General features: G+C 45.7%; 1 protein-coding gene across 4 annotated transcripts in view; it reads left to right on the top strand.

Moving 5' to 3' along the window:
• ankdd1a (ankyrin repeat and death domain containing 1A) overlaps positions 1 to 10,864 on the top strand; it is a 12,306-nt gene extending 1,442 nt beyond the window's left edge. Inside the window, exons 4-15 of one of the 4 annotated variants that reach the window (XM_079997208.1) lie at positions 2,837 to 2,941; positions 3,967 to 4,065; positions 4,228 to 4,326; positions 4,668 to 4,766; positions 4,884 to 4,982; positions 5,091 to 5,189; positions 5,313 to 5,411; positions 5,917 to 6,012; positions 6,358 to 6,664; positions 10,118 to 10,249; positions 10,339 to 10,457; positions 10,582 to 10,864. In XM_079997208.1, coding sequence (XP_079853334.1) covers positions 2,837 to 2,941; positions 3,967 to 4,065; positions 4,228 to 4,326; positions 4,668 to 4,766; positions 4,884 to 4,982; positions 5,091 to 5,189; positions 5,313 to 5,411; positions 5,917 to 6,012; positions 6,358 to 6,664; positions 10,118 to 10,249; positions 10,339 to 10,412 — 1,308 coding nt within the window. In that variant the 3' untranslated portion in view covers positions 10,413 to 10,457; positions 10,582 to 10,864. Of the gene's footprint in view, positions 1 to 2,836; positions 2,942 to 3,966; positions 4,066 to 4,227; positions 4,327 to 4,667; positions 4,767 to 4,883; positions 4,983 to 5,090; positions 5,190 to 5,312; positions 5,412 to 5,916; positions 6,013 to 6,357; positions 6,665 to 10,117; positions 10,458 to 10,581 lie in introns of all 4 variants that reach the window. The other 3 variants (XM_079997207.1, XM_079997206.1, XM_079997205.1) reach the window with 3 other exon arrangements.
• The last annotated feature ends 677 nt before the right edge of the window (positions 10,865 to 11,541 follow it).

Raw genomic sequence — 11,541 nt, 5'->3', positions numbered from 1 at the left:
CATAGCAGTGATATGAAAAACCGTGTGAGCGGATGATCGGGCCCAGTGATGTGGTGTATATGGCAAAGAGGAGAGGTCCCAGCACAGAGCCTTGGGGCCCCCCTGTGGTGAGGTGGTGAGGCACAGACAACTGGCCTTGCCATGTCACACTGAACAAACGCCCAGTAAGGTAAGATTCGAACCAGGAAAGTGCTCTGCCCGTTATGCCCATACTTGAGAGTATGGACAGGAGAATGCTGTGATTGACAGTGTCAAAAGCAGCTGATAAGTCAAGCAGAATGAGAACCGAGGATTTGGCAGCAGCTCTAGCAGTTTTTAAGGCCTCTGTCACAGACAACAGGGCTGTTTCGGTGGAGTGACCACTTTTGAAGCCAGATTTAAGTGGATCAAGAAGGTTGTTTCTTGACAGGAACTCTCTAACCTGTCTAGAGACCGCCCTCTCAATGGTTTTGGAAAGGAATGGGAGGAGTGAGAACGGCCGATAGTTTTCCACTGGAGTGGGATCGAGTGAAGGTTTTTTGAGCAGTGGCGCTACCCTAGCCACTTTGAAAGCAGAGGGGAATGTGCTAGAAGTGAGGGAAGAATTAATCAAATGTGTGATTGCCGGGGTGACAGTCGGTGATATGGCTTGAAGGAGGTTAGATGGGATCGGATCTAGTGGACAGGTAGTAGGACGGCTACATGTTAGTAGTTTAGATACCTCACTCTCAGCGAGAGGGGTAAAACCAGGGAACAATGAGCCTTGAGCCGGAGTAGACAGGTTGTGAGTGAGTTGTTTGGAGAATTGGCTGCTGATAGCTGCCACTTGTCAGTAAAAAAGGAGGCAAAGCAATCAGCAGTGAGGTTGGTAGCTGGAGGAAGTGGTGGAGGCTAGAGCAGAGACTTATAGGTGGAGAATAACTTACAGTATGTGTGTCCGTGGCACCGTTGATTCTGTCGTTGAAGAAGGCCTTCTTAGCAGCAGTGATGCTGGAGGAGAAGGAGGACAGCAGTGTCTGGTAGTTTGCAAGATCTTCAGTCGCTTCGGATTTGAGCCATTTCCTCTCGGCTGCTCTTAGGTCAGTGCGCAATGTCCAGAGGGTGTCACTCAGCCACGGGTGCGACTGGGTTGTTCGAGCAGGTCTGGTGGATAGTGGACACAGGCTCTCCAGACATGAGCTCAAGGTGGAGCAGAGAGAATCAGTGGCATCATTAACCTGTAGAGAGGAGAAAGTTCCGTGAGGCGGAAGAGAAGAGGAGAGCACAGATGAGAAGTGGGTGGGAGACAGGCTGCGGAGATTGCAGCAGATGGTGACCATGGGTGGGGAGGTAGAGGGTTGTTCTGGAAGCTGAACATTGAAGCGGATGAGGAAGTGGTCTGAGAGATGGAGAGGGGTGACCATTAGGTTGTCTGGGGTGCAGCTCCGAGCAAGAATGAGATCAAACTCTTTGCCAGCCTCATGAGTCGGTGGAGTCGGGACCTGTCTTAGGTCGAATGAGCGAACCAAAGACAGGAAGTCGACCGAGCTTGCACTGCTCAAGTGGATGTTCATGTCACCGAGGACGAGCATGGGACAATCATGCTCAGGAATTGATGACAGCAGGGTGTCAAGCTTGTGTAGGAAGTCACCTAGTTGTCCTGGTGGACGGTAGATAACGACCACATAGGCTTTTACCGGAGCAGTCACCAAGATGGCATGATATTCAAAGGAGACAAAGTTGTTTAAAGGCAGCAGTGGATTAAATTTCCATGTGTTGGAGATTAGCAGGCCAGTCCCACCACCACGACCAGATGGTCAGTAGGTGTGGGAGAATGAGTAGTTTGTGGAAAGCGCAGCCGGGGTTGCACTTTTTTCAGGTTTAATCCACGTCTCAGTAAGAGCAAGGAGGTCCAAGGAGAGGTGGTTGGCATAACCAGAAATAAAGTCGGCCTTGTTAACTGCAGATCGACAGTTCCACAAGCCAACAGAGAAGGAGGTCTTTGCAGATGATGTTTGCTGCAGAGACCTGAGGTGACCCAGATTGCATCAGCGTTTGTTATAACAAGGCTTTCTGTGTGACATTGAATTTACAGAAATGTGGTAGTTGCACATTGTGTATGAGGTGACAAAAACAAGACAGGTTTTCCTTGTTCGGTGTCCTTGCTTCGGTGGACTTGCACAGGTAGACTTGCAAGTCTTTACACAATACCGTCTTCACACGAGAACGGCTGCACACGGGGCTGACCCTTTGCTGACGCTTAGTAACAGCCCCGTGAATGTAGCATGACCACTGATTGAAGACGGCTGAAGGCACGTCCACACAAAGACCAGGACTTACCGATTTGGGGGAGTGTCTAGAAGTCACACCCTTTGTTGATGGCTAAGCAATTAACAGTACAATACTAGATAACAGATACAAAGCAGTAAATACACTTACACAACAGTCTTGGCACTGTAGCTTGTCACATACACATACACATACACATACACACACACACACACACACACACACACACACACACACACACACACACACACACACACACACACACACACACACACACACACACACACATTCACACACACACACACTCACTTTGTATCCACAGTTTGGGATGAGCTCCCTGCTCCTCGCCTCCTGGTTTGGTCACCTGAAGATCCTGCAGATCCTGGTGGCGTGCGGTGCCAAACTGAGCGTCCAGAACAAGGTGACGAACGTGCTGAGGAACCTGCTGAGGAACCTGCTGAGGAACCTGCTGAGGAACCTGCTGAGGAACCTGCATGGCCTAGTAAACTGTGTTTGTGTGTGTGTGTGTGTGTGTGTGTGTGTGTGTGTGTGTGTGTGTGTGTGTGTGTGTGTGTGTGTGTGCACGCAGGACGGCCTGAGCCTCCTGCACTGTGCTGCGCTGCGAGGCCACATCAGAGTCCTGGAGTTCATCATGGAGGATCTGGAGGACATCAGCCTGGACCAAGTGGACAAGGTGAGACCCTCACAGCCAATCAGAATGGAGATCCTGTGGACCAGATAGAGTATTACAGTAGTAGAAGAGTTTTAGTAGTTGTATTAGTAGTAGTTTTAGTAGTTGTGTTAGTAGTGTTAGTTTATGGGGGCAGTGGCTCAGGAGGTAGAGGGGGTTAGGTGGTCCTATTAATTGATAATCGAAGATTGCTGGTTCGATCCCCTGCTCCTCCTGGTAGTGTGCTGATGTGTCCTTAGCAAGACACTTAACCACCTAACTGCTCTATATGGCGCCCACTGCTCCTAGATACAGTACATCAGTTACTAGGATGGTGAAATGCAGAGGAAGGTGGATATGGGGCAACAGAACATATGGTACAGCAAAAACAAGGTCCTGGGTTTGATTCCCGCCTGGGCCGCTTTGGACACCGTGCTCACCGCTTCACCAAAAACATGGGGTTTCCTCCATGTAACATCAGTAAGGACCTCCACCCAAAACATGCAGATGATCCTGGTCTGTCCAGTGATGGACACTTGTAACTGGTCCCAGGGCGTTGCTGTACGCTGCCCACTGCTCCTGGCTGCCCCCTGGAGGAAGGACAAGCCAGGACGGGTTAAAAAGCAGAGACCTCATTTCACCGGGTGGTGTGTCATGAATAAATATTCTTCTTCTAGTAATAGTATTTGTAGTTGCGTTAGTAGTAGTAGTATTTGTAGCAGAGTGTTAAAAGTAGTATTTGTAGTACAGTTAGTAGTAGTGTAGCAGAGTGTTAAAAGTAGTATTTGTAGTACTGTTAGTAGTAGTGTTGGTTAGTCGAAGTATTTGTGGTAGAGTGTTAGTAGTAGAGTCTTAGTATTGGTATTTGTAGTAGTGTTTGTAGTGGTAGTATTTATAGCAGAGTGTTAATAGTAGTATTTGTAGTGTAGTGTTAGTAGCAGTATTTGTAGTAGTAGTAGTGTAGTGTTCAATCCATGTCTTTTTGAGAGTGGCTTATGTGATGGTTGTACAGTGTCACAGCGCCCCCTGTGGCTGGATGTTTCTCTCAGTTTGGGAAGACGGCGCTCCACCTGGCGGCAGAGCACCATCAGCTGGAGGTGGTGGAGTTCCTGATCGGGATGGGATGCACACACTGCTGTAAGGACAAGGTGTGGACACACACACACACACACACACACACACACACACAACTGATGTCATTCAGGCAGTGAAACTAGAAACTCTCTGTCAGTCCACTCCACGTATTAGTTCAATCCCAGTTCACTCAGGTGGATTGTTGTGTTGCCATGGTAACGCGTTACGTACCACAGCAGGAGAACACGCCGCTGCACCTCGCTGCCGAGCGCGGACACACGGACGTCGTGCAGTGGATCCTGGAGACCGGGGTGGACGTGGACGACGCCAACGCGGTGAGGACACAGCACACTGCAACGTGTGATGTTAGATGATGATGAACAGAAGCACCGAGACACAGAGCAGCCTCCGAGTGCAGGAAGTACTGCTCCCTTCTGCCATCCAGGGTGTTCTCCTGAAGCCTGGCTCACCTCCAGGTCTGTACCACTAGGTTCAGTTGGGTTGGCAGCTCTGGGAACAGAACCCCCCCACTGGAGGAGACCACTGTCCTGGGAGGGTCACGGCCCCGGGGAGCAGATGGGACCCTCCGGACAGCCTCTGGACGGCCTCCGGACCCCCCACTGGCGATCTGCTTGGGAAGCGGTAATTGCTTTTCTCGTCTTCTCTTCCTCCCCAGGACGGCCTCACAGCGCTACACCTCTCCGCTGACAGAGGACACTACGACTGCATCAGGATCCTGCTGCAGAGCTGCTGCGACATCAACGCTCAGACTAACGTGCGGTTCGATCCCCAAAGGAGCCGAACGTTACGACTCTGCTCCATCATTTTTAACATGAAAATCGAGACACGTGTTGAAATGTAACACTTCCTCTCGCTGTGTTTAATTTTGCAGAAGGACATGAGCGCTCTGCATTATGCTGCGCGGCGCGGCTGCGCCAGCACCATCAGTTTGCTGCTTGAGGCCGGAGCCAACCCCAACGCTGTGGACAGCGTGAGAAGCAAACTGTAGAAATTACTCTAAATCAGAGAAATCCAACAGAACTCTGTCAATTCAGCCCCCTTTAAACAATCTTCTTAATTTTTTTTTCTCCTGGAGCAGCAGCACAGCAGCGCTCTGCACCACGCCGTCTTCTACAACCATCCTGAGGTGGTTCGGCTGCTGATCCAGTCCGAGTGTAACCTGGACGCCGTGGACGGAGTGGGTTCTACTGCCAGTCATTTATCAACTTATCCATCTCCTATCTTCTATCCGTCAGTTCTTTTTTTCAATGTAAAGGAACAACAAGTTGCATGCTGGGTAAAGAGTGTGTGACTCTTCCAGAGGCAGCAGACCGCCCTGCACATCGCTGCAGAAGAGGGACGCCAACACCTGGCAGAGATGATGCTGGTTGCCGGGGTGGACCTCAGTCTGACTGACAGGGTAACAACGACTTAGAGGAAGAAACAATTGGAAATCCAGCCAACAGCCCTCAGACCAGATTGTTGAATTAAAGGGTCATTTTGAGCTGAAGGCCTCTGTCACACCAGAGTTGTGACGCCCCAGTTTTGCAGGGTTAGGGGTTAGGATTCATTTGTCGCCATCGACTGTACATGGAGACTCTGGAACCTCAAACCTCCATGTTGACCTGAAGCTCTGTGACGACCCGAAGCTCCATGTTGACCTGGAGCTTTGTGATGACCTGGAGCTCCATGTTGACCTGAAGCTCCGTTATGACCTGGAGCTCCATGTTGACCTGAAGTTCTGCAGTGACCTGGAGCTTCATGTTGACCTGGAGCTCCATGTTGACCTGAAGCTTTGTGGTGACCTGGAGCTCCATGTTGACCTGAAGCTCCATGTTGACCTGGAGCTCCGTCATGACCTGGAGCTCCATGTTGACCTGAACCTTTGTGATGACCTGGGGCTCTATCTTGTCCCAATACCCCAGCAGGGGAAGAGTAGCCTGGACGTGGCTGCCAGAGGAAGCCACGTGGTGTTGGTCGACATGATCATTAAAGCAGATCGATTCTACAAGTGGGAGAAGGTCAGCTCACTACTCTACTCTACTCTACTCCACCTATGCTCTACTGTACCTCTTCTGCCTCTACTCTACTCTACTCTACTTTACCTCTTCTACCTCTGCTGTACCTCTTCTCTACCTCTTCTACTCTAACTCTACTCTACTCTTCCTCTACTCTACTTCTTCTACCTCTACTCTACTATACGCTACCTCTCCTCTGCCTCTACTTCTACCCTTATTGTACTCCGCCTACTGTACTATTTGTTTGGTGTTGAGACCCTGAACTCACTGCACTGCTCGTCAATGTTCATCATTTTAAAATCTGCATTATGAATACATTTGGATTAAGACCAGGTGTCGGCCTCCCAGCACCAGGTGTCGGCCTCCCAGCACCAGGTGTCGGCCTCCCAGCACCTGGTGTCGGCCTCCCAGCACCAGGTGTCGGCCTCCCAGCACCAGGTGTCGGCCTCCCAGCACCAGGTGTCAGCCCCCCAGCGGGGTGGTCCAGCCCCCCAACCGAGCTTCCGTCCAGACCGGGGGCTGGAGACCCAGCGGTTGCGCCGCGTCCTGTGGGAGCTAGCGACCCGGCAGCTCTGCCGTGGGGAGTGGAGGCTCCTGGCACAGCACTGGGGCTTCAGCCCCGCCCACATCAGGGCCATCGAGCAGCAATGGACAGGTGGAGAGTGTACACACACACACACAATACAATAATAATAACAAGCACCTTTCACTCATGGACTGCAACCGAAGTGCTTCTCAATGTGCTTCACACAACCAACAAATAACTACAATTATACAACTAACTACAAATTACTACAATGAACTATAACTTACTACAACTAACTCCAACTTACTACAACCGACCGCAACTATACAACTAACTACAACTAGCTACAACTAACTACAACAAACAATAACTAACTACAACATACTACAACTAAACAACTCACTACAACTCAATACCACTTAATACAACTAACTACTACAGTGTAGTTAGTTGTAGTAGATTGTGGTTAGTTGCTGTATGTTGCATTTAGTTGTAGTGAGTTGTATAGTTGTAGCTAGTTGTAGATAGTTGTATAGTTGTTGTTAATTGTAGTTAGTTGGATAGCTGTAGTTAGTCATAGTTAGTTGTATATGTGTAGTTAGTTGTAGTAAGTTGTAGTTAGTTGTTATTGTTGTAGATGGTTGTAAAGTTATAGTTAGCTTTAGTTAGTTGTAGTTAGTTGTATAGTTGTAAGTTGTAGTTAGTTGCATAGCTGTAGTTAGTTGTAGTTGGTTGTATAGTTGTAGTAAGGTGTAGTTTGTTGTAGTAAGTTGTAGTTACTTGTCGAATTGTGGTTAGTTGTAGATTTAACATGTTTATTTGTGAACATCTTGAATCTACAACTTGTTAGTTGTAATAAAACTGTTTAGTTGCTGTATTCAATAAAGCTAGTTTGTTGTCGTTAGTTGTGTACAACTATATGACAAACGATAACTATCTACAACTATACAACTAACTGCTCTTGAATCTTGAATCTTGAACTAACTACAATTATACAACTAACTACAACAAACTACAATGCACAACAACTAACCACATTTTACTTCAACTAACTACACCTTCCTAGAAATAACAACAACTATACAACTAACTACAACTATACAACTAAATACAACTATACAACTAACTACAACGAACTACATCTATACAACTAAATACAACTATACAACTAACTAAAACTATACACCTTAAAAACAACTATACCACTAACAACAACTGCACCACTTAAAACAACTATACAACTTACAACAACTATACAACTAACTACAACTAACTATAACTATACAACTAAAAACAACTATACAACTAACAACAACTATACAACTATACAACTAACTACAACTACACAACTAGATACAACTATACAACTAACTACAACTATACAACTAAATACAACTATACAACTAACTACAACTAACTACAACTATACAACTAAAAACAACTATGCAACAAACAACAACGTGACAACTAAATACAACTATACAACTTACTACAATTAACTACAACTTACTACAAGTAACCACAACTTACTACAACTTACTACAACTAACTACAACGTTACAACTAACAACAACTATACAACTAACTACAGCTATACAACTTACCACAATTAACTACAACTTACTACAAGTAACCACAACTTACTACAACTAACTACAACTATATAACTAATAATCTCCTGAACTTTGAACTACAGCTAACTACAACTAATTACTACTAACTAAGACTGTACAACTAACTACAACTTACTACAAATATACAACTAACTACAGGACGACTAAGCAGTTGTGGCTCTTCAGTGATAAAGGAAACAACAGGCAGTTTCTACAGATCAGTACACATTCATTGTACACATTGGTACATTATAGATTCACTGTTCATTTGACAGAGACAGACGAGTCCGAGCAGGAGTCTGGTGCTGCTCCCTGCAGGAGCATCATGGAAACACAGACATGAGTCAAATAGTCTGGATGTGTTGACTGTTGCCGCCGTGTGAGGAAAGGAGTCGGGGTCAACGTTCCCGCAAAGTTGTTCCATAAATTTTCCCGATTTTGGATTTAGTATCATCGAGAAAATCTCGGTACGGCTGTGGATCTTGAATCTTGAGTGGAAGTGTGTGGGAATGGAAACAGTAACACTGCTGTAAAGTTCAAGCACAAGGATAAATGTTACTGTTTTCACACCCACACACTTCCATTCACAGCCAGACTGACGTTCAAGATTCAAGATTCAAGAGGTTTATTCGTCACATACATATACATACGTTCATACATATACATACTTTCATACATATACTGCACATACTTTCATACATATACATACTTTCATACATATACTGTACATACTTTCATACATATACATACTTTCATACATATACTGTACATACTTTCATACATATACATACTTTCATACATATACTGTACATACTTTCATACATATACATACTTTCATACATATACTGCACATACTTTCATACATATACATACTTTCATACATATACTGTACATACTTTCATACATATACTGCACATACTTTCATACATAAACATACTTTCATACATATACTGTACGTACTTTCATACATATACATACTTTCATACATATACTGTACATACTTTCATACATATACATACTTTCATACATATACTGCACATACTTTCATACATATACATACTTTCATACATATACTGTACATACTTTCATACATAGACATACTTTCATACATATACATACTTTCATACATATACATACTTTCATACATATACTGTACATACTTTCATACATAGACATACTTTCATACATATACATACTTTCATACATATATGCAGTGAAATGTCAATGCATCGCACCCGGTGATTACACACAATATGTTCTAGACTGAACACAGTAGCTACCGAAGAATTTCTACTTGACTAACTGATTCCTACAATGTAATGCAGTAGTAAGTAAGATAATATAGAATAAAATAAGGAACTCAAAGGTAATGCAGAGTGGGGGTACAAAATAGAAATAAAGGGAATAGACGTATGTATATGGGATAGGCTATAGGTAAATGTATTTACCTGTATAGGTAAATACAGATATGTGCATTAAAGTGGCATGTGAATGAAGTGAGGTAGTGTGTGTGGAGATATATACATTTTCCCGTAAATGATACTGGATCGAGAAATGGGGATATTTAGGGCGACTTTAACGGAACATTGACACTGGATCATGTTCCCACATGACGCCAACACAGAAAATGACCAGTAGATTTATGGCTTTCAGTGCAAGTTTGAAAGACGCTGACACAGCAGTCTTGTCTGGACCGCTCACATGTGCCACCTGGTGGTCGTCGGTGGCACTGGAGCTGCTGTTTCTCATTTCAAGGCGCTGAAAAAGTTTTATATCTCGTTCTCTCTTTACATTTTGTCTGCTATGCTTTGTGTTGTTTTCTGCTCCGGGTCTCAGTTGTAAAAGAGATTCTGAATCTGACTGAGACGGAGCCGCTACAATAAGGGTTCAGTAAAAGCTCTTGGTCTTCGGGAGGTGGAGGCATCTTCTCGGAGGGAAACGGCTCCTCAGTGTTGTGTTGTGTCTCCAGGGATGAAGAGCTTCAGGGAGCACGGGCACCGCATGCTGCTGATCTGGCTGCACGGAGCCGTGCTGGGGGGCCACAACCCGGTGAAGGGTCTGTACGAGGGGCTGGCGGAGATCTGCCGATGTGACCTGGCAGGTGGAGGCTCCGCACCGCAGCTGAACACATGGGGGAGAGGGGTACTATTATGGAGATTAAAGAACGAGCCGACTCTCTCTGTGTCTCAGAAAACATCCGGCAGAAAGCCAACGTCCACTCCACCTGCACCTCAACCTCCGCCAAAACCTGCTCCACCATGTGAGCGACAGGATGGAGGAGAAGGACCGTGAAGAAGATGAAAGAAAAGGTGTTTGTGTGAATTATCGCTGTGGTTTGGAACTCAGATATTTCTGGGGAGTAGTTGTATTTGTTCAGTTGAAGCATGCGGTGCCTCCACCTTCCATCTCATCCTTCTTATCTGCTTTGCACAGGTTCTACATCAATTCCACGTGAATTCATCTTTTTGAGGAAGGACTTGCTTTTAGAAGAATATTTGGATGTTAATCAAAGTATTTCACAAAGACATTTTACCACTGCTGGGAAAATCCAAACCATCCGTCATTTTGGTAAAACCTGAAACATCAGTTCAAAAACTGGTGTCAGCAATAAAACCTTTATAATGAATAAATATCGTTCTACTCTGTGTAGGTGTATGTACTGTGTACTTACTACATAGTAAACAGTACATGTTCCCATGTGTGTTCTCTTTTATGTAACTGCTGCATAGGGTCAATAAAAACTTTCCTCAAAGCAGATTATTTGTATTGTAATACATGTCCTGGCTGTGGACAAAACATACACCCACCAATCACCTTGTCATTAAATATGATTTATTTCATATTTCCACTCGGGGACTGGTTCCACTGGTCCCACGGGTTCCACTGGACCCACGGGTTCCACTGGACCCACGGGTCCCATTGGTCCCATGGGTCCCACTGGTCTCATGGGTCCCACTGGTCCCACAGCAACGCCCCTGAGTATTTAAAGGAAAGAAAGGAACATCAGTAAGGACCCCCACCCAAAACAGGGGGTTTCCTCCATGTAACATCAGTAAGGACCCCCACCCAAAACATGGGCTTTCCTCCATGTAACATCAGTAAGGACCCCCACCCAAAACATGGGCTTTCCTCCATGTAACATCAGTAAGTACCCCCACCCAAAACATGGGCTTTCCTCCATGTCACATCGGTAAGGACCCCCACCCAAAACATGGGCATTCCTCCATGTAACATCAGTAAGGACCCCCACCCAAAACATGGGCTTTCCTCCATGTAACATCAGTAAGGACCCCCACCCAAAACATGGGGTTTCCTCCATGTCACATCAGTAAGGACCCCCACCTAAAACATGGGGTTTCCTCCATGTCACATCAGTAAGGACCCCCACCTAAA

The sequence above is a fragment of the Zeus faber genome (genome assembly GCF_960531495.2).
Source record: "Zeus faber genome assembly, chromosome: 3".
NCBI classification, from domain to species: Eukaryota; Metazoa; Chordata; class Actinopteri; order Zeiformes; family Zeidae; genus Zeus; species Zeus faber.
Note: the sequence above shows the minus strand (reverse complement) of the source record. Positions and strands in the feature narration are given on the sequence as shown.